The sequence below is a fragment of the Lynx rufus genome, unplaced genomic scaffold (assembly GCF_022079265.1).
Source record: "Lynx rufus isolate CCGP_SWC_20201006 ecotype Redwood Valley unplaced genomic scaffold, mLynRuf1.p SCAF_2, whole genome shotgun sequence".
In the NCBI taxonomy this organism is placed as follows: Eukaryota; Metazoa; Chordata; class Mammalia; order Carnivora; family Felidae; genus Lynx; species Lynx rufus.
In genome coordinates, this window is record NW_025814834.1 from 171,051,417 (window position 1) to 171,076,486 (window position 25,070).

General features: G+C 37.3%; 2 protein-coding genes across 5 annotated transcripts in view; both read right to left on the reverse strand.

The window, feature by feature from the left end:
- ATG4C (autophagy related 4C cysteine peptidase) overlaps window positions 1-25,070 on the reverse strand; it is a 90,952-nt gene that overhangs the window by 49,005 nt on the left and 16,877 nt on the right. For 3 of the 4 annotated variants that reach the window (XM_047085161.1, XM_047085158.1, XM_047085159.1), the window contains exons 2-4: window positions 17,809-17,865; window positions 17,126-17,264; window positions 2,022-2,105 (exon numbers count right to left, since the gene is read on the reverse strand). In XM_047085161.1, coding sequence (XP_046941117.1) covers window positions 2,022-2,105; window positions 17,126-17,201 — 160 coding nt within the window. In that variant the 5' untranslated portion in view covers window positions 17,202-17,264; window positions 17,809-17,865. The remainder of the gene's footprint in view (window positions 1-2,021; window positions 2,106-17,125; window positions 17,265-17,808; window positions 17,866-25,070) is intronic. The other variant, XM_047085160.1, reaches the window with a different exon arrangement.
- Window positions 13,576-14,267, reverse strand: LOC124516033 (U1 small nuclear ribonucleoprotein C-like). The gene has a single exon (XM_047085162.1). The coding sequence runs from the start codon at window positions 14,204-14,206 to the stop codon at window positions 13,730-13,732; it is 477 nt and encodes a 158-aa protein (XP_046941118.1). The 5' UTR covers window positions 14,207-14,267; the 3' UTR covers window positions 13,576-13,729.

Here is a 25,070-nt window from a genome sequence, read left to right on the forward strand (position 1 = left end):
TTATTTAAATTCAAGTTAGTCAGTATAGTATTGGTTTCAGGAGTAGAACCCAGTGATTCATCACTTACATATAACAACCAGTGCTCATCCCAACAAGTGCCCTCTTTAATGCCCAGCACCCGTTTGCCCATTCCCTTACCCACTTCCCCTCCAGCAACCCTCAGTTTGTTCTCTGCATTTAAGAGTCTCTTATGGTTTGCCTCCCTCTCTGTTTTTATCTTGTTTTTCCTTCCCTTCCCCTATGTTCATCTGTTTTGTTTCTTAAATTCCACATATGAGTGAATTCATACAGTATTTGTCTTTCTCTGACCGCCTTATTTCGTTTAGCATTAATATACTCTAGTTCCATCCATGTTGTTACAAATGGCAAAATTTCATTCTTTTTGACTGCCAGATAGTATTCCACAGTGTATATATACCATCTTCTTTATTCATTCATCAGTTGATGGACATTTGGGCCCTTTCTATACTTTGGCTATTGTTGATAGTGCTGCTATAAACATTAGGGTGCATGTGCCCCTTCGAATCAGCATTTTTGTATCCTTTGGATAAATACCTAGTAAATTGCTGGGTCATAGGGTAGTTCTATTTTTAATTTTTGGAGAAACCTCCATACTGTTTTCCAGAGTGGCTGTACCAGTTTGCATTCCCACCAGCAGTGCAAAAGTGTTCCCCTTTCTCTGCATCCTTGCCAACATCTGTGGTTTCCTGAGTTGTTCATTTTAACCATTCTGACAGGTGTGAGGTGGTATCTTATTGTGGTTTTGATTTGTATTTGCCTGATGATGAGTGATACTGAGCATCTTTTCATGTGTTTGCTAGCCATCTGGATGTCTTCTTTGGAAAAATGTCCATTCATATTAGCATATACTTTAAAGTTATCATCAGAAAACTTGATAAAAAATATTATGATATCAATTCAAATAATATTTAACACTCATAAGTCTAAAACTGTGAGGGATATAACAAAAGGGGTCATGATTCTCATCCTCAAAGAGTTTACTAGAAACCCAAACCATATGGCAGTACATTATGTGTTACATAAAATACAGGTTCTTAAAAGAAATATGCCAAAACAGAGGCATAAAAAGTAGAATGGTCAATTGGTTAAGGGTCTGACTCTTGATTTCAGCTCAGATCATGATCTCGTAATTCATAAGTTCAAGCCCCACATGAGACTCTGTGCTGACAGTGTGGAACCTCCTTGGTATCCTGTCTCTCTTCTCTCTCTGCCCCTTCCTTACTCACTCTCTGTCAAAAATAAATAAAACATTAAGAAAAAAAGTTGGGGCACTGGGGTGGCTTAGTCTGTTAGGCATCTGACTTCAGCTCTAGTCGTGATCTCATGGTTCGTGGGTTCGAGCCCTGCATCGGGCTATGTGCTGACAGCTCAGAACCCAGAATCTGCTTTGGATTCTGTGTCTCCCTCCCACTCTGCCCCTCCCCTACTCGTTCTCTCTCGTTCTCTCTCTCTCTCTCTCTCAAAAATAAGTAAACATTAAAGTTTTTTTAAAAATTATTAAGATGATATAGGGCACCTGGGTGGCTCAGTTGGTTAAGCATCCAACTCTTGATTTCGGCTCAGGTCATAATCTCACAGTTCATGGGATCAAGCTCTATGCTGACATCGGGCTCCATGATGACAGCACAGATCCTGCTTGGGATTCTCCCTCCCTCTCTCTCTGCTTTTTCTCGCCCTTGCACACATACATGCACACTTAATAATTTTTAAGTGTACATACAGTTCAGTGATTTTAAATACATTCACAATGTTGTGCTAATAAAATTACCACCATTTATCTCCAGAAATCTTCATCTCTCTTTCTCAAAATAAATAAATAAATATAAAAAAATTATTAAGAAGGTAAATTCTGTTACTATTTTACCACAATAAAAAAGGAGTAAAAAACAAACAAAAAAAATATGCCAAAAGTAGATTGATCTGGAAATAAAACAATGAAAACTGTTACACAATGAAGGAATACAAAGATTTTTAAATGGGTTACAAATTTAGCGCTTACCTTCATATTTAAAATGGTAACATTTTCCAAGCAACAATACAGGGGAATTTCTACTAAAATATGTCTTTGTTTTCAACACCCAACCTAAACAAGAAAAGAGAAAAACAGTTTTGCAATGAAAGGATTTCAGGCTAAAAGTGTAGCATTTTATTTTATTTTATTTCAAATCATCAATTCTAAACTATGAACATGCAGTTTTTTGCAAGAATAGCAAAATATATGGACAATGAACTGAAAATACAGGTCATTTATGCTACCTTCAAATACAGTTAAGTATTTTAAACACATTCCATCATGTAAAGAACATGAGAAAGAAAAGAACTTAATTTTAATTTATTTTCAAACAGGTCACAATGTTCTTTTTTCCCCCACAATGATCTTATGGTATAAAACTTAAAAGGTACAAATTCTGGAGACACCTCAGTGGCTTAGTTGGTTGAGTGTCCAACTCTTGACTTTGGCTCAGGTCGTGATCTCAGGGCTGTGGGATCAAGCCCCACATCAGGCTCCACGCTGAGTGTGGAGCCTGCCTGGGACTCTCTCTCTTTCTCCCTCTGCCCCTTTCCCCTATGCGCACTCTCTTTTCTCTCAATTACAAATTAAAGATTACAAAAAAATAAAATAAAATAACAGTATAGGAGTGCCTTAGGTGGCTTAGTCAGTTGAGCATCTGACTTCAGCTCAGGTCATGATCTTGCAGTTCATGAGTTCGAGGCTGCTTAGGGCTCACTGCTGTCAGTGCAGAGCCTGCTTGGGATCCTCTTTCCCCCTCTCTCTCTCTCTCTGACCCTCCTCACTTGTGCGCACATGCACGCTCTCTCTCTCTCAAAAATAAATGAATATTTTTAAAAAAACAAAAGTGGGGCGCCTGGGTGGCGCAGTCGGTTAAGCGTCCGACTTCAGCCAGGTCACGATCTCGCGGTCCGTGAGTTCGAGCCCCGCGTCGGGCTCTGGGCTGATGGCTCGGAGCCTGGAGCCTGTTTCCGATTCTGTGTCTCCCTCTCTCTCTGCCCCTCACCCGTTCATGCTCTGTCTCTCTCTGTCCCAAAAATAAAAAAAAAAAAAAAAAAAAAAAACAAAAGTTACTTTAAAAAAAAAACAGTACAAATTCTACTCCAGTTTCTCTGACATTAACTTCTTTTTCCCACATGCAACAAATGTTACCAATTTCTTGTCTTTCCTTCCATTTTAGATAATTAAAATATTTAAAGTAATTGAGTATTCCAATGAAGTAATTTACGGAAAAGGTAACACAGTCCACTACTGCTTGTGATAAATGTGAATCCCTGAAGTTTCCTAGGTAAATGTATAACCCCATCATTTCAGCCACCTGAGGATGTCTGAAAATAGTGAATAGAGCTTTCAGAGATCCTCATTTCTGTTTCCACCTCCAAATCCCCAATTCCCAACTATAGTTGCAAATTCTTTAAGTTTTATTCCTGCGAAACTATAGCATCTATCCTCTTGGTTTTTTATGATGCCATTAATAGTTCTTAATTTCCTGAGAAAAACACTTGCCCATTGTATTCCTGAGTATTCCTAAGTATATGAAATTCCTGACTGCTAAGGATAGACTTAAAAGCAGCTCCTAACATGCAAGAGCATATAAACAGAAAGAATCTGAAATTGGGAGCCAACAGACTTAGGTCTACTCTTAAGTAGACTATCTGCCATTTATATTGAAAAGTTTTTAGAAAATGTAAAATAAGTGACTTTTTACAAAAGTGCTCCCCAAAGTACTTTAATACAAATGAATACAAAACAGAAATAGAAATATGTATTCATAACAAAGATGATGCAAGTATTTGAATTTGCTAGAGAAAAGAAAGAATCGCAAATAAATATATGAATCGGGTTTTCCTTTACTTGGATTGCTGCAGTACTCTCCAAAACGGTTTCTGTGTCATCAGTTTTTCCTCATTCTAGCATATGCCACATGTCACTGCCAAATTAATCTCCCCGTGGCTCAGCTTTGAATAGGTAACTCTTCTGCTCAAAAACCATCCTCAGTGACTCATTACTTAACAGATTTATTATGAACTTCTCAGTGATACTAAAGACATTCCAAAATATGATACAAATTATGTTTACAGTCATCTTTTCCACTACTTTTCACCTATACTCAAAGTGGGCTTTGCTGTTTGGCTCATACTATCCCATGACAAAAATATCCTCCCCAATATGAGCCTATCTACTTCTTACAGCTCGTGTGTGTGTGCGTGCATGTGTGTGTGTGTGTGTGTGTGTGTGTGTGCGCGCGTGTGTGTGTGTGTGTGTTTGCAGAGCGAATGAGTGTGAGCCAGGGAGGAGCAGAGGGAGGAAGGGAAGAGAATCTTAAGCAGGCTTCACACCCTCCTGTGTGCACTTCTAAGCCAGTTTTTCTTTTTCCCACCTGGCTCTGATGCTTTTCTCTGAACTCCAGTGGGAAAATGGTATTTACTGATCCTATTCTATACCAGGAACTAGGCTAGGCACCTTACAAACATTATCTCTTAGAATTGTTAGTACTGTACCAGAATGATTCTAACTCCCAAATAGTAATAACCCCCTCCCCCTCTAAAGACAGTATTTCTAAACTAAATTCTAAGAACTTCACAAAAAAAACTTCAAATAAAAGGAAACAATCTTCAAGGAGGAACTTCTCTTTCTCCCTATGCTCTAGCCTCTGCCTACCCCCTCTTACCATTCACCAATCCTTCCTCAAGAAAAGAGAAGTTATGAATCTGATTCTTAAGAGCCTGGGGCATTGCAAGGATCCACATTTTACTTGAGCACAGATTTACAGTGCTTTAAAGCTCAACCATGACTCATATGGTGCATACTCTCTCACTCTTACACTTCCTGTGCAAATCCTGGCAGGACTTAACCCTCATAATAGACTGACTTATTTTAATACTCCATGATGCTAGGTACATAAGAAAGCTCAGGACTTCTCATAAGGCCCAGCCATTTTCCTCTCTTTTTCCACAGGCATGTCAAAGCTGAATTAGGCCAGTATGCCAAATGACTAGTCTATAGAATATTTTTTTTCTTTTAATTATTTGGTTTTAGTTGACCAGTTGTCATTTTATCTTTATAAAAGTATTGTAAGAAACACAACTACCTCTACCCTAGCTTGTTGATGCTGAACCAGGATACCATGGCACACAGACAAAAAATGAAGGATATAAAATCCATAGAGACATGGGATAACAGAGCCTGGAGTATAGGAAGGAGCCATGAATAAGAGTATATTAATAAGTTCTTCTTATCCATATTGAAAAATATATATTCACCAGAATTCTTCATACTGAAGAATATATTCTTATTTTGTATCTTAATCTCCCCTACTGTTTACCTTTAAGTCTCAGTTTATAGCAGAGGGAGGTGGGACAGAGACAAATGTCATTATGATTTCAAATGAAAACTAATTAAATAAAACTAAGTAAGTTAAGAAAAGTAAGTAAATTTGGCAAACAAGCCATTAAATAAATTGAAACAGGGCAGTGACTGTCTGTGAGGGGTGAGCATTGACCAGAAGGAAGCTTGAAGAAACTTTCTGGGGTGAAGGAAATTTTTTTTTCTTTTAATATAATTTATTGTCAAGTTAGCTAACATACAGTGTATACAGTGTGCTCTTGGTTTCAGGGGTAGATTCCCATGATTCATCACTTAAATACAATACCCAGTGCTCATCATAACAAGTGCCCTCCTTAATGCCCATCACCCATTCAGCCCATCCCTCCACCCACTTCCCCTCCAGCAACCTTCAGTTTGTTCTGTGTATTTAAGAGTCTCTTATGGTTTACCTCCCTCTCTGTTTTTATCTTATGAAACAACTTTTTTCTTATATCACACAGTTCTGTGGATTGACTGGGCTCAACCGAGCAGTTCTCCTGCTAAGTCTAACGTAGTGGAAATCAGATGGAGAGGCTCAACTGAGACACTGAATTGGCTGATGCTTTCTCTCTTAGATCATCTCAGGGCCTTTCTTCATCATGTGGTCTCTCCGTGTGATTTTCTCCAGCAGAGTACCTAAAGTGGTGACATAACAGTTCAGAGCTCCAAATCAGAGCAAGCAGAAGTTGCCTCTTAATGGCCAGGCCTAGAATTGACACAGCCTCATTTCCTCTCATTCTATTGGTTAATATGAGGCACAGGCCAGCCCAGATTCAATGAGAAAAGAGACAACACAAGATATGATTAAAGATCCTTACTAAGGACAATCTTTGGAGAATAGCAATCATAAACAGAATGTTACAAAAAACCTATAGTCCATTAAGTCAGCTACCTGAAAACCACAAAGCTTTAAAAGATCCAAACAAGCCAAAGAATGTAGAAATAACAGATGATAATTATTTTGGGGAGGATCTGAAACACCCAGAAGAAGGATGGTTTACATATTAACCATTTTTAATAAGGAAGTCAAGTTTACACACCTCATGAAGTCAGGTAAATAAAAGGAGAGAGGGGAGAAGAAAGCAAAAATTAAGCAGTTTTTCAAGAAAGTAAGGTCCAGAGTCTTTTAAATCTTAAGTGCTATGCCATTTCTAGTTCCATCTTCATCATTTCATAATATTGACATTGAAAAAAATAATCCTAAATTATGTTCACTATATTCAGAGAAGAGCAAGACTGAGGAACAGGGAGGCTGGATTTGAATACCACCAGTTTCATAACTTATTACCTAGATATGTGACCACAAATATGTTAATCTCAGTTTTCTAATTAAAAAAAAAATCTCAGGAAGATATCCATCTCAGAAAGATATGAGATTTAAATAAGGTACAAAAATCATCTACAAAATGCTGGGGAACCTGGGTGGCTCAGTCTGTTAAGCCTCTGTCTTCAGCTCAGGTCATGATCTTGCAGTTCATGGGTTCGAGCCCTGTGTTGGGCTCTGTGCTGACACTTGAGCCTGGACCTGCTTCAGATTCTGTCTCCCTCTTTCTGCCCCTCCCCCACTCATGGTCTGTCTCTCTCAAAAATAAATAAACATTTAAAAAAATTTTTTTTAAATGCTAGTAAATGCTCAATCAATCTTAGTCCTTCCTGCACCACCCATACTACACAAACTCTAAGCAAGGAAAATACAGAAAACATTTTAGAGAGATTTTCAACCAATAAAATCAAACAAAAATACTAGTCCATAACTTGAAGCTATCTAGAACACTTAGTCACCTTAAACCATCTGTTCTTCAGAGATTAGAAATTACCATAATTTTATGATGGCCACTTAAGTATCTAGATAAGGAAAACAACACATATGTAAATAATAGTTTAACAATTCCTAGGATACTGATAAACTGGGTTATTCTAGGAGCACCTAGGTCTTAAGCTTAAGACTTTGGCTCAGGTCATGAGCTCATGATTCTTGAATTCAAGCCCCACATCAGGTTCTACACTGACAGCACTCAGAGCCTGCTTCAGATTCTCTGCCTCCTTCTTCCTCTGCCACTCCCCTGCTCACACTCTCTCTCTCTCTCTCTGTCTCTCTCAAAAATAAATAAATAAACATTTAAAAATAAAAGTGATTTGTATTTAAAAAAATAGTAAAATAAAAATGGGTTATCTAGTGCCTGTATGACAATTTTCAACTTACAAATGAAATCTTCATCACATAACCTATTCACCAAATTAAATGGCTTAAAAAGAACATAAGCCTCTATTTGCAGATGACATGATCTTTACATACAGAAAATCCAAAAGAATCACAAAAAAAAACTATTAGAGCTAATAAAGTAGAACATCAAGCTTACAAGACACAAGATAAAATTACAAAAAGCAACTGTATTTCTATATACTGGCAACAAATAAACTTAAAGAAAGAAAACAATTCACTTTAAAATAGCATCAAAAAGAATAAAATACTTAGGAATAACTTTAACAAAAAAGGAAATAAATACTTTCCTAAATACTTAGGAAAAACTTTAACAAGCTTTATAAGTAGAAAACGACAAAACATGATTGAAACAAAAAAATTACAAACCTAAATATAAGGAAACATATCCCATGTCCATGGATTGGAAAGTTTAATATGGCAATACTGTACAAGTGATCTACAGATTCACTAAAATCTCTATCAAAATCCCAACTGGATTCTTGCAGAAATTGTTAAGATGATAAAAAATTCATCCAAAATAGCCAAAATAATCTTGGAAAAGAAGAACAGAGTTGAAGGAATCACACTTTCCAATTTTGTAATTTTACAAAAAGCTAAAGTAATTAAGAGAGTGTTGCACTGGCACACAGACGGATGTGTACATACATGGAATTGAACTGAAAGTCCATAAATAAACCTTTACATCTGTGGTCAACTGATTTAGACAAGGGAATCAAGACCATTCAATGGAGAAAGAACAGTCTTTTCAAAAAATGGTGCTGGGACAACTAGATAGACACATACAAAAATGAAGTTGGACTTCTACCTCACATCGCATGCAAAAATTAACTCAAAATGGATCAAAGACCTAAATATAAAAGCTAAATTAATAAAATTCTTGGGGTTCCTGGGTGGCTCAGTCAGGTAAGCGTCTGACCTTTGATTGTGGCTCAGGTAATGATCCCAGGATCCCTCATCAGGCTCCACACTTAGTGTGGAGCTTAAGATTCTCTCTCTCTCCCTCTGCCCCTCTCCCCAACTCATGCTCGCTTTCTCTCTCTTCCTAGAAAAAGGTTTTTTTAATTAAAAAAATAAAACTCTTAAGAAACACAGGTATAAATCTTCATGATTCTGATTTACACAACGGTTTCTCTAATTTGATATCACAAGCACAAACAACCAAAGAAAAAATAAGTCAACTGGATTTCATCAAAATTTGAAGGTTTTGTGCTCTAGTGGACACTATCAAGAAAGTAAAAAGACAACACCAAAATGGGAGAAAGTATTTGTAAATCATATATTTGCTAAGGGATTTCTATCTAGAACATATAAAGAACTCATAAAGCTCAAAAATAAAAAGACAAATAACCCAATTAAAAAATACACAAAGGATTTAAATAGATATTTCTCCAAAGAATATATACAAATAGTAAGTATATGGAAGGTTGCTTAATATCATTATTCATCAAGGAAATGCAAATCAAACTCACTGAGATACTTCGTACCCACTGGAATGGCTCCAATAAAAAAGATGGACAATAAAAAGTGCTGTTGACGATGTGGAGAAATTCAAACCCTCAAACATTGCTGATAGGAATGTAAAATGGTACAGCCACCTTAGAAAACAGCTTGGTACTTTTTCAAAAAGTTAAAATTAGAGTTAATGTATTATCCAGCAATTCTACTTTTAGGTATATACCCAAGAGAACTGAACGCATATGTTCACACAAAAACTTTTACACAATGCTCATAGCAGCAATATTCATATTAGCCAAAAATTCAAAAACAACCCAAATGTCCATCAAATAATAAATGGGTAAAGAAAATGTAGTATGGCCATACAATTAAATATTATTCAGTCATATAAAGGAATGAAGTACTGATACATACATGCTACAATATGGATGAATTTTGAAAACATTATGCTAAGCGAAAGGAGTCAGACAGAAAAGGCCACAAGTTGCATAATGCCATTTATATGAAATGTCCAGAACAGTCAAATCCATAGAGACAGTAAATAGACTGGTGATTGCCAGGGGCTAGAGAAGAGGTGGGGAGGAACAAGGAGTAGATGCTAATCGGTACAGGGTTGCATTTTGGGGTGATAAAGGTGTTCTGGAATTAGCTAGTGATGATGTTGTACAATCTTATACTAAAAACTACTGAATCGGGGCGCCTGGGTGGCGCAGTCGGTTAAGCGTCCGACTTCAGCCAGGTCACGATCTCGCGGTCCGTGAGTTCGAGCCCCGCGTCAGGCTCTGGGCTGATGGCTCAGAGCCTGGAGCCTGTTTCCGATTCTGTGTCTCCCTCTCTCTCTGCCCCTCCCCCATTCATGCTCTGTCTCTCTCTGTCCCCAAAATAAATAAACATTAAAAAAAAAAATTTTTAAAATAAAAAAAAAAACTACTGAATCATAAAAGGATGATTTTTTTAGTATATTATATCTCAATTTTTAAAAAATCAGTGCTCATAGTCTTCAAAATGCAATGTTTTATTATCAAGTTGTAACTGTCTAACATGGCCTTTAGCTGGCCATGCTTTCCAGTGAGCAGGAGCCAACTGTCCATTGTGTTTTACCTGAATTTGCATTATTATTTTTTTAATTTTATTTTTGTGTTTTCTTCTTTTTTTTAAATTTACATCCAAGTTAGTTAGCATATAGTGCAACAATGATTTCAGGAGTAGATTCCTTAGTGCCCCTTACCCATTTAGCCCATTCCCGCCCCCCCACAACCCCTCCAGTAACCCTCAGTTTGTTCTCCATATTTATGAGTCTCTTATGTTTTGTACTCCTCCCTATTTTTATATTATTTTTGTTTCCCTTCCCTCATGTTCATCTGTTTTGTCTCTTAAAGTCCTCATATGAGTGAAGTCATATGATACTTGTCTTTCTCTGACTGACTAATTTCACTTAGCATAATACCCTCCAGTTCCATCCACATAGTTGCAAATAGCAAGATTTCATTCTTTTTGATTGCCGAGGAATACTCCATTGTATATAAATATCACATCTTCTTTATTCATTCATCCATCGATGGACATCTGGGATCTTTCCATACTTTGGCTATTGTTGATAGTGCTGCTATAAACATTGGGGTGCATGTGTCCCTTTGAAATAGCACACCTATATCCCTTGGATAAATACCTAGTAGTACAATTGCTGGGTCATAGGGTAGTTCTATTTTTAGCTTTTTGAGGAACCTCCATATTGTTTTTTCAGAATGGGTGCACCAGCTTGCATTCCCACAACAATGCAAAAGAGATCCTCTTTCCCCACATCCTTGCCAACATCTGTTGTTGCAATGTGGACATTGTTGCAATGTTGTTGCAAAGAGTGGACATCCCTGTCTTGTTTCTGACCTTAGGGGGAAAGCTCTCAGTTTTTCCCCATTGAGGATGATATTAGAGTTGGGTCGTTCATATATGGCTTTTATGATCTCGAGGTACGATCCTTCTATCCCTACTTTCTTGAGGGTTTTTATCAAGAAAGGATGCTGTATTTTGTCAAATGCCTTCTCTGCATCTATTGAGAGGATCATATGGTTCTTGTCCTTTCTTTTATTGATGTGATGAATCAAATTTATTGTGGATATTGAACCAGCCCTGCATCCCAGGTATAAATCCCACTTGCTCGTGGTGAATAATTTTTTTAATGTATTGTTGGATCCAGTTGGCTAATATCTTGTTGAGGATTTTTGCATCTATGTTCATCAGGGAAATTGGTATAATTCTCCTTTTTAGTGGGGTCTCTGTCTGGTTTTGGAATCAAGGTAATGCTGGCTTCATAGAAAGAGTTTGGAAGTTTTCCTTCCATTTCTATTTTTTGGAACAACTTCAAGAGAATAGGTGTTAACTCTTCCTTAAATGTTTGGTAGAATTCCCCTGGAAAGCCATCTGGCCCTGGACATTTGTTTTTTGGCAGATTTTTGATTACTAATTCGACTTCCTTACTGGTTATGTGTCTGTTCAAATTTTCTGTTTCATCCTGTTTCAGTTTTGGTAGTGTATATGTTTCTAGGAATTTATCCATTTCTTCCAGATTGCCCATTTTATTGGCATATAATTGCTCATAATATTTTTTTATTATTGTTTTTATTTCTGCTGTTTTGGTTGTGATCTCTCCCCTTTCATTCTTGATTTTATTTATTTGGGTCCTTGCCTTTTTCTTTTTGATCAAACTGGCTAGTGGTTTATCAATTTTGTTAATTCTTTCAAAGAACCATCTTCTGGTTTCATTGATCTGTTCTACTGTTTTTTTAGTTTTGATAGCATTAATTTCTGCTCTAATCTTTATTATTTCCTGTCTTCTGCTGCTTTGGGGTTTTATTTGCTGTTCTTTTTCCAGCTCTTTAAGGCATAAGGTTAGGTTGTGTATCTGAGATCTTTCTTCCCTCTTTAGGAAGGCCTGGATTGCTATATACTTTCCTCTTATGACTGCCTTAGCTGCGGTCCAGAGGTTTTGGGTTGTGGTGTTATCATTTTCATTGGCTTCCATATACTTTTTAATTTCCTCTTTAACTTCTTGGTTAGCTCATTCATTCTTTAGTAGGATGTTCTTCAGTCTCCAAGTATTTGTTACCTTTCCAAATTTTTTCTTTCGAGTTTCATAGTGTTGTGTTCTGAAAATATGCAGTGTATGATCTCGATTTTTTTGTACTTCCTGAGGACTGATTTGTGTCCCAGTATGTGGTCTATTCTGGAGAACATTCCATGTGCACTGGAGAAGAATGTATATTCTGCTGCTTTAGGATGAAATGTTCTGAATATATCTGTTAAGTCCATCTGGTCCAGAGTGTCATTCAAAGCCATTGTTTCCTTGATTTTTTGATTAGATGATCTGTCCACTGCTGTGAGTAGGGTGTTGGAAGTCTCCTATTATGGTATTACTATCAATGAGTTTCTTTATGTTTGTGATTCATTGATTTATATATTTGGGTGTTCCCACATTTGGCACATAAATATTTACAATTGTTAGGTCTTCTTGGTGGATAGACCCCTTAATTATGATATAATGCCCTTCTGCATCTCTTGATACAGTCTTTATTTTAAAGTCTAGACTGTCTGATATAAGTATGGCTACTCCAGCTTTCTTTTGTTGACCATTAGCATGATAGATGGTTCTCCATCCCCTTACTTTCAATCTGAAGGTGTCTTTAGGTCTAAAGTGGGTCTCTTAAACAGCATAGAGATGCATCTTGTTTTCTTATTCATTCTGTTACCTATGTCTTTTGATTGGAGCATTGAGTCCATTGACGTTTAGAATGAGTACTGAAAGATATGAATTTATTGCCATTATGTTGCTTGTAGAGTTGGAGTTTCTGGTCCTTTCTAATCTTTGTTGCTTTTGGTATTTATTTATATTTTCATCTTTTCTCCCCTCAGAGAGTCCCCCTTAAAATTTCTTGCAGGGCTGGTTTAGTGGTCACAAACTCCTGTAATTTTTGTTTGTCTGGGAAACTTTTTAATCTCTCCTTCTATTTTGAATGACAGCCTTGCTGGATAAAGAATTCTTGGCTGCATAGTTTTCTGATTCAGCACATTGAATATATCCTGCCACTCCTTTCTGGCCTGCCAAGTTTCTGTGGATAGGTCTGCTGCAAACCTGATCTGTCTTCCCTTGGAAGTTAAGGACTTTTTTTTCCCTTGCTACTTTCAGGATTCTCTCCTTGCCTGAGTATTTTGTGAATTTGGCTATGATATGCCTTGTTGATGGTCGGTTTTTGTTGAATCTAATGGGAGTCTTCTGCGCTTCCTGGATTTTGATGTCTGTGTCTTTCCCCAGGTTAGGAAAGTTGTCCGCTATGATTTGCTCACATAACCCTTCTACCCCTATTTCTCTCTTCCTCTTCTGGGACCCCTGATTCTGATGTTGTTCTTTTTTTTTTTTTTTTTTTAACTAAAACAGTTGACAATTTTATTTTCACATTTCATGATACAAATGGAAATTACTTTTTTTTTTTTTTTTGTCCCACTACTCCCTTGCAAAAACTATTCTCTATTTGATAGGAAGGGGGAGCAAGTCTTCCTTGTCATGCTGTTAGAAAACACCCAGAGTCACAGCACCATGATCTCCTGGTGAAGTAGAACAAGTAATATAAAATGGATATAAAGAGGTTCCTGTCTCTCCTTATCTGTCTGGTCGAGTCATTCCTGGCCAAGTGGGTACCATCATGGGACGGGTGGGAGGTCTCATCATTGGGGGCCCAGGCATCATTGGCATGTGGCCTCCCATAGGCGGCCTCATTCCAGGAGCAGGTCCCACTGTCATCATCCCAGGAGGAGGAGGGCCCATCATTGGCATCATGGGAGGGCCCCCCATATGGGATGCTGGCATCATACCAGGGCGAGGACCCGGGAGACTAGGGGGAGATGGAATCATCGCCCCTGCAGGAGGAGGAGCAGAGAATGGAGTAGGAGGAATCTTTCCTTGCTGAAATGCAGCAGTTGTTTTGTCGATCAGGCTCTGGGCTTGCTCTTCCATCCATTTCTGATAGTAGTCTTTCACATTCTCTTTGTGTTTCCTACCACTGCAGTGTGTCTTTCTCACTGATGGAGAGTCATGGGTGAGGTATGTGTTGCAGTAGTCACAATAAAACTTAGGCATGTTGCTTTGCAGACTGTTGGCCACTCCATGATGTTGTTCCTTTTTAATGAGTCACTGATTTCTCTAATTCTTAAATCGTGCTCTTTTGCCTTAATCTCCCTCTTTTTTTCTGCTTCATTATTCTCCATAAGTTTGTCCTCTCTATCACTGATTCTCTGTTCTGCCTCATCCATCCTTGCTGCCATGGCATCCATTCGTGATTGCAGCTAAGTTATAGCATTTTTTATTTAATCCTGACTAGTTTTTACTTCTTTTATCTCCGCAGAAAGGGGTTCTAATCTATTTTCAACTCCAGCTAGTATTCTTATTATTGTGATTCTAAATTCTGTTTCAGACATCTCCCTTGTATCTGTGTTGGTTAAGTCCCTGGCTATCGTTTCTTCCCGCTCTTTCTTTTGGGGTGAATTCCTTCATTTCATCATTTTGAAGGGAGAAAAGGAATTAATGAAGTAGAAAAAAATTAAAATTAAAAAAAATTAAAATTAAAAAATATTAAAATTAAAAAGAGACACACCAAAAAAATCGAATAAATGATGCTAGATCCTAGGTGTGTTTTGGTCTGGGTGTTGAAAGTGGCTTCATAGATTAGAGAAAAAAGGAGGGAGGGAAGAAAAAAAAAAGCAAATTGTTTGAAAATTTTAAAAACTGGGTACACTGAAGTAGAGTAAAATGAAATGATGGAAGTAAAATAGAATTTGAAAAAATTTACACAAAAGTAAAGAATATAGTAGAAAAAATTAAATAAAAACATTTGTAATAAAAATTAAAAATAAAAATGAATTTTTTCTTTCTGTATTCAAGAAAAAGAAAAGAAACCAAAAAGAGAAAAAAGAAAAAATATCATTTGAAAATTTGAAAAAGTGAATACACTGAAGTAGACTAAAATAAAATGATGGAAGTAAAATAGAATTTGAAAAAATTTACACAAAAGTAAAAAAACAGGAAAAGAATTTAAAGAAAAATATTTTTAATAAAAATTGAAAATAAAAATGATTTTTTTCTTTCTGTATTCAAGAAAAAGAAATGAAAAAGAGAAGAAAAAAATTTTTTAAAAAAGAAAATTGAATAGTTGGACATGCTGACTGAAATACGACTGAAATTACTTCATTTTCCCCTAGAAGTTTATTTCCATAAACTAAGCAGGCAGTGAGACTTGTGTTCTTGAAGAGCGAGGTTGGCCCAGTTGGGCGGGGCTTAGTGTAACAGCTCTGTTCTCCACTAGATGGCGTTGCTAGCCTACTGGGGTGGATTGTTGTGGCGTTTGCAGGTGCATATGTGCATGCATGGGAGCAATGAAAGTGGCGTCAGGCAGCTACCCAGTCTCTAGTATAGGAATTGTTCTCCCTGATCAACAATCACACACCCCTCCTTTGTCTTCAGCTTTTGTCCACTCCCCGCTTTTATACAATCCATGACCAAACCCCAGGTAGTACCTCTCTCCCGAGTTTTGTCTCAGATGTGGCTGTTTTCCCTGGCCCCTTAATTCTGAGGGACTGCAGCTTTAACCCGTTCCACCCCTCTGCGGAGGGTCTCACCGAGCAATGGTCAGGTGCCAGCTGCGCCCAGGAATGTTCACGGGACCGTGCTGCTGCTGATGCCCAGAGACTGCAGCCAGGTGCCAGCCCGCCCCAGAAAAAGTTCGTGAGATAGTGTAGCAGCAGCATTTCAGGGATTATGGAAAATCACAATACATCTGGCACCAGTCTTCACCCTTAACGACCTTGTTCCATCACCAGTGAATGTGGCCATTCTCTGGGGTCTGCTGGGACCAGGTGACCTCACAGCCTCCACCAAATGTCCTTCTAGCAATGGAACCACTTCTCCCAGTGTGGCCTGAGAACCTCCTGGACCCCACTCTGCTCCTGGGGATTTGCCTTTCCCACCAGAGCCACCACCAGGTATTGAGCTGTGGAGTTTCAGACTCTGCGCTCCCGTTTACAGTCTTAATGGAGTTTAAACCCTCCCCTTTCTCCTTTCTCCTTTCTCCCTTTTCAGTTTAGTCCCTGCAGCTGTTTCCAATTTTCACTTTCCAGCTGCTTTTGGGGAGGCGTGCTTTTCCTGTATTCTCCCCTACCCCCCCCCACCAGCTCCATCCTCTCTCCCCAAGCAAAAGTGGCTCCCTGCCCTCCGTGGCTTCTCTCTCCCCCAGTTCACCTCTCCGCGCCATGTACCCGCTGAATTCTGTGGTTCAGGTTGTGCAGATTGTTGTGTTAATCCTCAGATCAGTTTTCTAGGTGTGCAGGATGGTTTAGTGTTCGTCTGGTTGTATTTCATGGACGCGAGATACACAAAAAACTTCCATGCTGTTCTGCCATCTTGGCTCCCCTACCTGAATCTGCATTATAAAGGGAGTTTTTTAAATGTTATCATTCCTATTTTATGGATCTGAACTTCTTCCTGGTTGAAGCTGGTTCTGCTGAGTATTTCTCCATCTTTGAAAGCTTCTTCTTCTCCAAATTGTTTCTAGTCCAAGGTGGGCTTTAAAATCACCATATGATCCTTAATGGCTTTGTTCACAAACCCAAGGTTAAACACAAGGGTCTGAGAGAAATTCATAGGTATTGGTGTGTGAACATATCTGCTTGGTGTGTTCAATGGTTTATTTTGCTTGCTTCCTAGTTTATACATACAGTTGCCTAAAACTGAGTCTGAAAACCTGAGGTATTATCATCACCTAAATAAATTCTTTTTGCTTCTGAATGTTTAAAGGAAAAAGGACCACACAGTATGCCTAAGTTTCTAGGCAATGTTTATGAAGATATTTGGCTCTTTCTTCCGAATATGTTCTTATATACATTCCTTACAGAAATATTTCATTCAAGAGAACCTCAACCAATTTTCAATGACTTTATAAGGGAGATGATATACATCTTCAAATATTTCTTTGGATTTATATAATTTTTAAATCATGACACTTACTATATTTCATGTTGTTCCAAGCAGATATAAATTTAGTTTTTAGCTTGTCAACTTCATCTGTTCCTGTGGCCTCCATATTCAAATTCTAAAGAAAAAGCCATCACTTGATTGCATTCTTCTGTAAAGTTTAATCTTTTGACTAAAAGAAAAAAATTAAAGAAATATCAGTAATGAATATATATCATATGGTGCAATACCTGCTAAAGTTACTTAACTGATCATATACAACTTGAACTACAAATGAGCAAACCAGTTTCTCATTTTCCATAACAGAATACAATATATTCTATAAATATTTTAATTACAGAAACATTTAATACCAAATATACAATAAAAATTATCATACAAAACCAAACAATAATTTCCTCCAGGTGCTCACAATTAAGAACAATAAATTAGCTTAGTAAAACAACTCAGCTTTGGTGCTTGTGAGACTATTCAACTTGTTTTATTTATTATAGAGAAGGTGGTTTTAAATCTTGTAAGAAATGACAGCTATCTTCAGAATGGAGGCTTTAAGTCACCATTCTAATTAAGTCACTACTTTCATATAAAACCGAATTGTTTTGTTTTTTAAGGCATTTCCTACATTTCCTTCCTATCTCAATACTGCAGCATTTAAAACAATAGCTTAAATTTACAACGGAAAATGTTTTCTTACTTTAAAATAAGAATAAATGTACCTTGTAAGTACTTGCTTTATAACTGACTTGAGGGAAAGGTGAGATGTGTGATATAATCTGAAAAAGGAACAAATTATACTTTAACATGCTTGTGCTTATTTACAATAATTCACAGGTTTACTTTTCAAGAAAACAATGCTGCACAGAACAGTGCTCTTTTAGGGTAATAAATATCTCCTCAAAAGTATTGATACATTTATTTCTCTAACAGTAGATGTTCCATTTTATAACATGTACTAAAAGCTACTCATTATACAGTGGAGTCAGGAGAAAGCATGGTCCATTGGAAAAATTTTAAAAGCCAATGTGACTAGACATGGATAGTCCAGAAAAGGCACTTGAGATGTAGCCAAAGGTTTGACATGGGCTAGAGCACACAGGGCCTTGTAGACCATGTTAAGAATGTTGTTCTTTATCCAAAGAAAAACTGGTTTCAAACAGAAATATCAGAATCTGATTCTATGGGCTTGATTCTAAGACCAGCACAAAGAATAGACTGAAAAGGGACAAGAGTACAGAATTAGAGTTTCCTAGGATTGTACAGGACTAGGAAAGAGATGATAATAGCCTGGGCTGGAACAGTAAAGAGGGAGGGAAACAGACATATAAGGAAATATGTCACAACTTCAATGTCTTGGCAATTAAATGAATATAGAAGGCAAGAAAAACAGACATGCCAACAGATATACCCATGTTCCTGGCTTGTGAAACTAAATAAATGGTGATAATCATTGAAATAGGGAACATTAGAAAGGATCTGGCTAGAGGAGGAAGATCACAAATTTGATTTATATGTAGTTTGAGATGCCTCTGAGAGATACATGATTCTCTATCAAACATTTATTTAATTATTCAATAAATTATTGCCAGGTACTGTTTAAGGCAGTGCAGATACAGCTTAGGACTAAAGCAGTGAAATACTTCCTCTCATGGAGCTTACATTCGAACTATATTCTAGAGAGGCCAACTAGGCAGCTGGATATATAGATCAGGAGCTTAGAGAGTGAGAGCTATTAATTTGAGCATTGCTGATGTATAAATGAAAAGTAGAGCTACAAACACGTTCCTCAAGGACTTTGCCATGATTATGTTTACACTCTCAGCCTTGAGAATGATATTTAAGGCTCCTCAAGAAATTATGTCTGCCCTCTTTCTTAGCTTCCTCTCTTGCCATTCCTTCACATGTACCATATACTGAAGCCATTTTTAATATTAATATGAAAGCTTTCTATTGGACATGCTATCTGATACTTCACACCTTTCATGTGCTGTTCCCTTCACCTAGAATGTCTTCCTGCTCACTCTCATTTTTTGACTACCTTATTATCTTGAGTCCCTAAGACCCAGCTTAAGTTTCACCTCCTCTTATAAGACTTGTAAGATTTCTCCCCACTTCCGTATCTCAAATTAGATGGGTCCCTGCTCTTAGCTCCTACAGGATCCTATGTCTTCCTCTATCACAGGACTCATCATACTGAATTGTTATTACTTCTTACCTCTTCCACTAGATGGTCAACTTTCTGAGTATCCGTAAGCTCTGCCTGGCATGTGACTGGTTCTCAAAATGTTTATTAAATGAATCAGTGTACTGATAAATTAATAAATATAGGTATATCAGTAGTAGCACTTCTACAAGCTGTAAACCTCTGTCAATTGAACATTTTTTCACTAACAACTAGAATATAGAAAAGGAAAGAAAAATTTTCCTTCAGAAAGTTGCATAATTTAACAAAATTTGGAAAAGCAAGAAGAAAGGTTTATAAAATGTGCATCCACATGATGGAATGCATATCCATTAAAAATGTCTTCAGAAAGTTTGTGAAAATGGAGAAACACTGAAGAATCTAAAACTTTATGCATCATACGGTACTGGCTGGGGAAGGGACAGGGGAAGAGTTAGAAAGAAGCACATCAAAAATTGACAAGTTTCTCTGGATGTAAAATTGTGTGTGGATGGTTATTTATTTATTTATTTATTTATTTATTTATTTAGAGTGGAGGAGGGGCAGAGAGAAGGCTCCAAACTGTGAGACCATGACCTTATCCAAAATCAAGGGTCAGACACTTAGGGTGCCTGGGTGGTTCAGTCATTAAGCATCTGACTTTGGCTCAAGTCATGATCTCAAGGTTCATGAGTTCAAGTCCCACTTAGGGTGAGCTCATGCCCCAAGCCTGTGAACACAAGCCCTGCTTTGGGTAAAAACAGTCCCTATTCGGATGAGCCCTGCTTCTCTCTCTCCCTCTCTTTTTTTTAAAATTTTTTAATGTTTGTTTATTTTTGAAGGAGAAAGAGACACGGTGTGAGTGCGAGTGGGGCAGAGAGAGAGGGAGACACAGAATCTGAAGCAGGCTCCAGTCTCTGAGCTGTCAGCACAGAGCCCGATGCAGAGCTCAAACTCATTAGCTGTGAGATCATGACCTGAGCCAAAGTTGGACGCTTAACTGACTGAGCCACCCAGGTGCCCCTATCTCTCTCCCCCTCCCCCCTCCCCGTCTCTCTCTCTCTGTCCCTTGTGGGATTCTTTCTCTCTCTGCCCCTCACTCCCTTGCACTCTCTCCCTCCCTCTCTCTCAAAAAAAAAAAAAAATAAAATAAACCAAAAATAAAAGAGACACTTAACCGACTGAGCCACCCAAGCAAGCACTCCTCTATGTGGTTATTTTTATGCCACTATTGTCCACCTTTTCAAATCATATACAAAGAACATATGTAATTTTTAGAATTTAAAATTTTTATTGTTAAAAAGCCACCAACCATGAATCTTCTAAATTCAAATGTTTAAAATAAGATAACGTACATACATGTATTTTCTTTCTAAGTCAGAAAGAAAGTAGACCATGGGGAAGACTTTGGTTCAAATAGTTCACAACACTGGTTACCAGGGATACTCTGGATAGTCTTTGGCAAGAATGTAAAATTAATGCCTTAAAGTGGGTGGGGGGAACATGAAGACAAAGTGAGACATTTTGTATGAGGTAAGTCTGTATCTTAGATAATCACTCCTAAATAAATTAGTAATAAATAAATAGCCAAGGTAAGATGCTGTGACAGATTCAGAAATTAATGAGAAATTTTCAAACCTAAAGGAACTTAGAGCAGAATAAATTGTGAAGTTGTTCTTTTATTATTTTTCCTCAAAATTCCTGCTACTATAGATTATTCACTCAGAATAACTATACCCCCAAATGTGAAACATTTGAAACATTTTTGGAACATATCATGACTTATCCTATAAGAATACTTTTATTGTCACCATACAGAGGGTAGATGAGAATAATTAAGTTATTATTATAAGGTCAAACTCGTTAAGCTGTTGCTGGTTTAATAATTTGGTATACAGATGACCCTTGAACAATATACAATGCAGGGGCTGGGTGCTGACCCCTGTTTAGTAGAAATCCATGTATAATTTTTTACTCCCCCAAAATGTAACTACTAATAGCCTACTGTCAACCAAAAGCCTTACCAATAACATAAACAGTTGAATTAATACACACTTTGTATGTCACATGCACTATATACTATATTCTTACATAAAGCTAGAAAAAAATGTTAATAAAAAATCAAAGAGAAAATAAATATATAATACTGTACTGTATTTACCAAAAAAAAAAAAATGTATAAGTGGACCTATGCCTTTCAAACCTGTATTGTTCAAGAGTCAATGGTAGTTACTTTCATGTAACTAAAATTGAATTCCAATCTTCTATAAAGACAGAAACCCACTTTATATCCATAAAAAAAATTAAATGGATGTTTCTAAGAATACTAACTTTAGAGCAGAGAAGATTTTGGAAGATGATCCCTTGAACCATATTGGAAAGTAGTATAAATCAAAATGCTATAAAAAGGGAATAACCAGATCTGACTCCAAAGGCAAAGACAACAAAAACAAACAACTGGGACTACATCAAACTATAAAGCTTTTGTACAGTGAAGGAAACCATCAACCAAAATGTTAAGACAACCTACTGAATGGGGGCACCTGGGTGGCTCAGTCAGTTAAGCATCCGACCTTGGCTCAGGTCATGATATCTCATGGTTTGCAGGTTTAAGCCCCACGTTGCGCTCTGTGCTGACAACTCAGAGCCTGGAGCCTGCTTCGGGTTCTGTGTCTCCCTCTCTCTCTGCCCTTCCCCTGATCATGCTCTGTCCCTGTCTGTCTTAAAAATAAATAGACATTAAAAAAAATTGTTTTTAAAAAGACAACCTAGGGGCGCCTGGGTGGCTCGGTCGGTTAAGCGTCCGACTTCGGCTCAGGTCATGATCTCACGGTCCATGGGTTCAAGCCCCGCATCGGGCTCTGTGCTGACAGCTCAGAGCCTGGAGCCTGTTTCGGATTCTGTGTCTCCCTCTCTCTGTGACCCTCCCCCATTCATGCTCTGTCTCTCTCTGTCTCAAAAATAAATAAACGTTAAAAAAAAAAAATTAAAAAAAAAAGACAACCTACTGAATGGGAGAAAATATTTGCAAATCATATATCCAATAAAGGGTATATATCAAAAATATATTAAAAACTCATACAACTTAATAACAAAATATCAAACAATTGGATTAAAAACATGTAAAGGGTCGGAATGGACATTTTTCCAAAGAAGACACACAGATGGCTAACAAGCACATGAACATCACTCATCATCAAAAAAATGCAAATCAAAACCACAATGAGATATCACCTCATTCCTGTCAAAATGGCTATTATCAAAAAGACAAGAAATAGCAAGTGTTGGTGAGTACATGGAGAAAAGGGACCCTTGTGCATTGCTGGTGGGAATGTAAACTGGTTCAGCCACTTTGGAAAACAGTATACGGGTTCACCAAAACATTAAAAAAAAGAAATACCATATGATTCAACAATTCCATTTCTGAGTATCCAAGGAAAACTAAAATACTAACTGAAGATATATACACCTGTATGCTCGCTGCAGAATTATTTAGAATAGCCAAGATACAAAAGCAACGTAAGTGTCCATCAATGGATGAATGGATAAAGAAGTCACACACACACACACACACACACACACACACACACACACACACACTGGAATACTATTCAACCATAAAAAAGGAAAATCTTGCCATTTGCAACATCGATGGACCTTGTGGGTATTTTGCAAAGTGAAATAACTTAGAGAAAGACGCAATCAGTATGATTGCACTTACATGTGGAATCTAAACAAACAAACAAACAAACAAACAAAACAAAACTCAGAGAGAAAACAGTAGTTGCCAAAGAGTAGGAGGTGTGGGTGTAAGCAAAATGAGTGAGGGGGATTAAGAATTATAAACTTCCAGTTACAAAATAAATATCCAATGGGGATATAATGAACAGCATTCGTGGCTATAGTCAATAATATGGTATTGTATACTTGAAAGTTGCTAAGAGTAAATCTTAAAAGTTCTCATCATAAGAAAAACAAATTTGTAACTTTGTATGGTGACAGACAACTAGCCTTATGGTGGTGATTATTTTCCAAAGTATTAAATCAATGTTGTACAACCTGAAACTATATATGTCAATATTTCAATTAGTAAAAATGGAATATTCAAAGACCTCCTATAAGTCAATAACAAAATGAGTAGAATAATACACAAAAGACTTGAACAGGAACTTTCTATTTATAAATGGATGACACTTATGATTTTATAAGTGGATGACCAAATGGTCAATATGCCTAAGAAAGGTCTTTAAAAAGGAAAACATGTATTGAAAACAGAATGAGATTGTGTTACAAACACACCAGATTGGCTAAATCTTAAAAAGTCAGTAAACTACAAGTGTTAGAGAGATGTATAAGGAACTCATACACTACTGGTGTGGTTAAAAATTAATGAAACCACTTTGCAAAAATGTTTGGCAATATCTATTAAAGCTGAACATACTCATAGCCTCTGACCCAGAAACTGCACTTCTAGGAATATACCAAACAGAAATGCATACATGTATTCAATAAAGCGTATGTGTAAACCTGTTCATAACAGTATTCTTCTTTTTTTTTCATATTTCTATTTAAATTCTAGTTAGTTAATAGCAGTACTATTCTTAATAGCTCCAAGCTACAACTCAAATGTCCATCAACTGTGAAATGGATGTATTGTGGTATATATTTTTTTCAGTAGGTAAAAAATACTCTCAAAAGACAGAGTCTCATGAGCAGGGGAGGGACAGAGAGACAGGGAGACATAGGATCCAAAGCAGGCTCTGTGCTGACAGCAAAGAGCCCCAATGCAGGGCTTGAACTTATGAACCATGAGATCATGACCTAAACTGACACTTAACCAACTGAGCCACCCAGATGCCCCAAAGGTACATTTTTTACATGGAATGTTATATAGCATTGAGAATGAATGAGCTACAACTATATCAACAATGTGAATAAATCTTGCAAACATAATACTGAGCTAAAGAAGCCAAACAACACACACACACACACACACACACACACACATGAATCCCTTTCTAAAAGTTCAAAAATAGGCATAACTAATCTATGATATTAGAAGTCAGATTCGAGATTACCTTCAGAAAAGGGGAAAGAGGAAGGAGTGACCAAGAGGAGACACAAGGGTAAGTTTTGGGGTGCTAATGTTCTATTAAAATCTTTATGGTGAAATTACAGGTATGATCACTTTGTGATAACAGAGCTATCCATTCATTATTATTTATTATTTGTGTATTTTTCTAACTTTCTTAAAAGTTTATTTATTTTGAGAGAGAGAGAGAAAGAGAGGGAGAGCGTGAGCAAGGGAAGGGCAGAGAGACAGAGAGAGAATCCCAAGCAAGCTCCACACTGACAGCACAGAGCCTGACATGGGCTCAAACTCACAACCATGAGATCATGACCTGAGCCAAAATCAAGAGTTGGATGCTTAACCGACTAAGCCACCCAGGCACCCCTGTGCACTTTTCTGTATGTATATTATACTTCAGTAAAAATGTCTATTAAACAATTACTTTGCCAACGTGGAACAGATGGCTTTTCTTTGCCTTCAGAGGGGAGTCCTGAGAAGAGTACACCAAATACAGTAGTCCAGCCTAGAATGCAAAATCTGAATCTAGCATGGGGAAACATCACTCTAACCCCAGATGAGGAACAATGTATTTCAAAAGGGGAGGGAGAATTATATTCTTCAAAAATGTCAGTGTCGTGTGAGACAAAGAAAGGCTTGGAATCTCTCCACATCAAAGGAGATGAAAGAAACACAAAAGCTAAATGTAATACCTGCTTCTGAGAAAAGGAATAAAATTATAAAAGGTATTA

Bases quoted from the DNA above. Each gene is read 5' to 3' on its own strand.
- LOC124516033 (XM_047085162.1), bottom strand. From the start codon at position 14,206: ATGCCTAAGTTTTATTGTGACTACTGCAACACATACCTCACCCATGAC.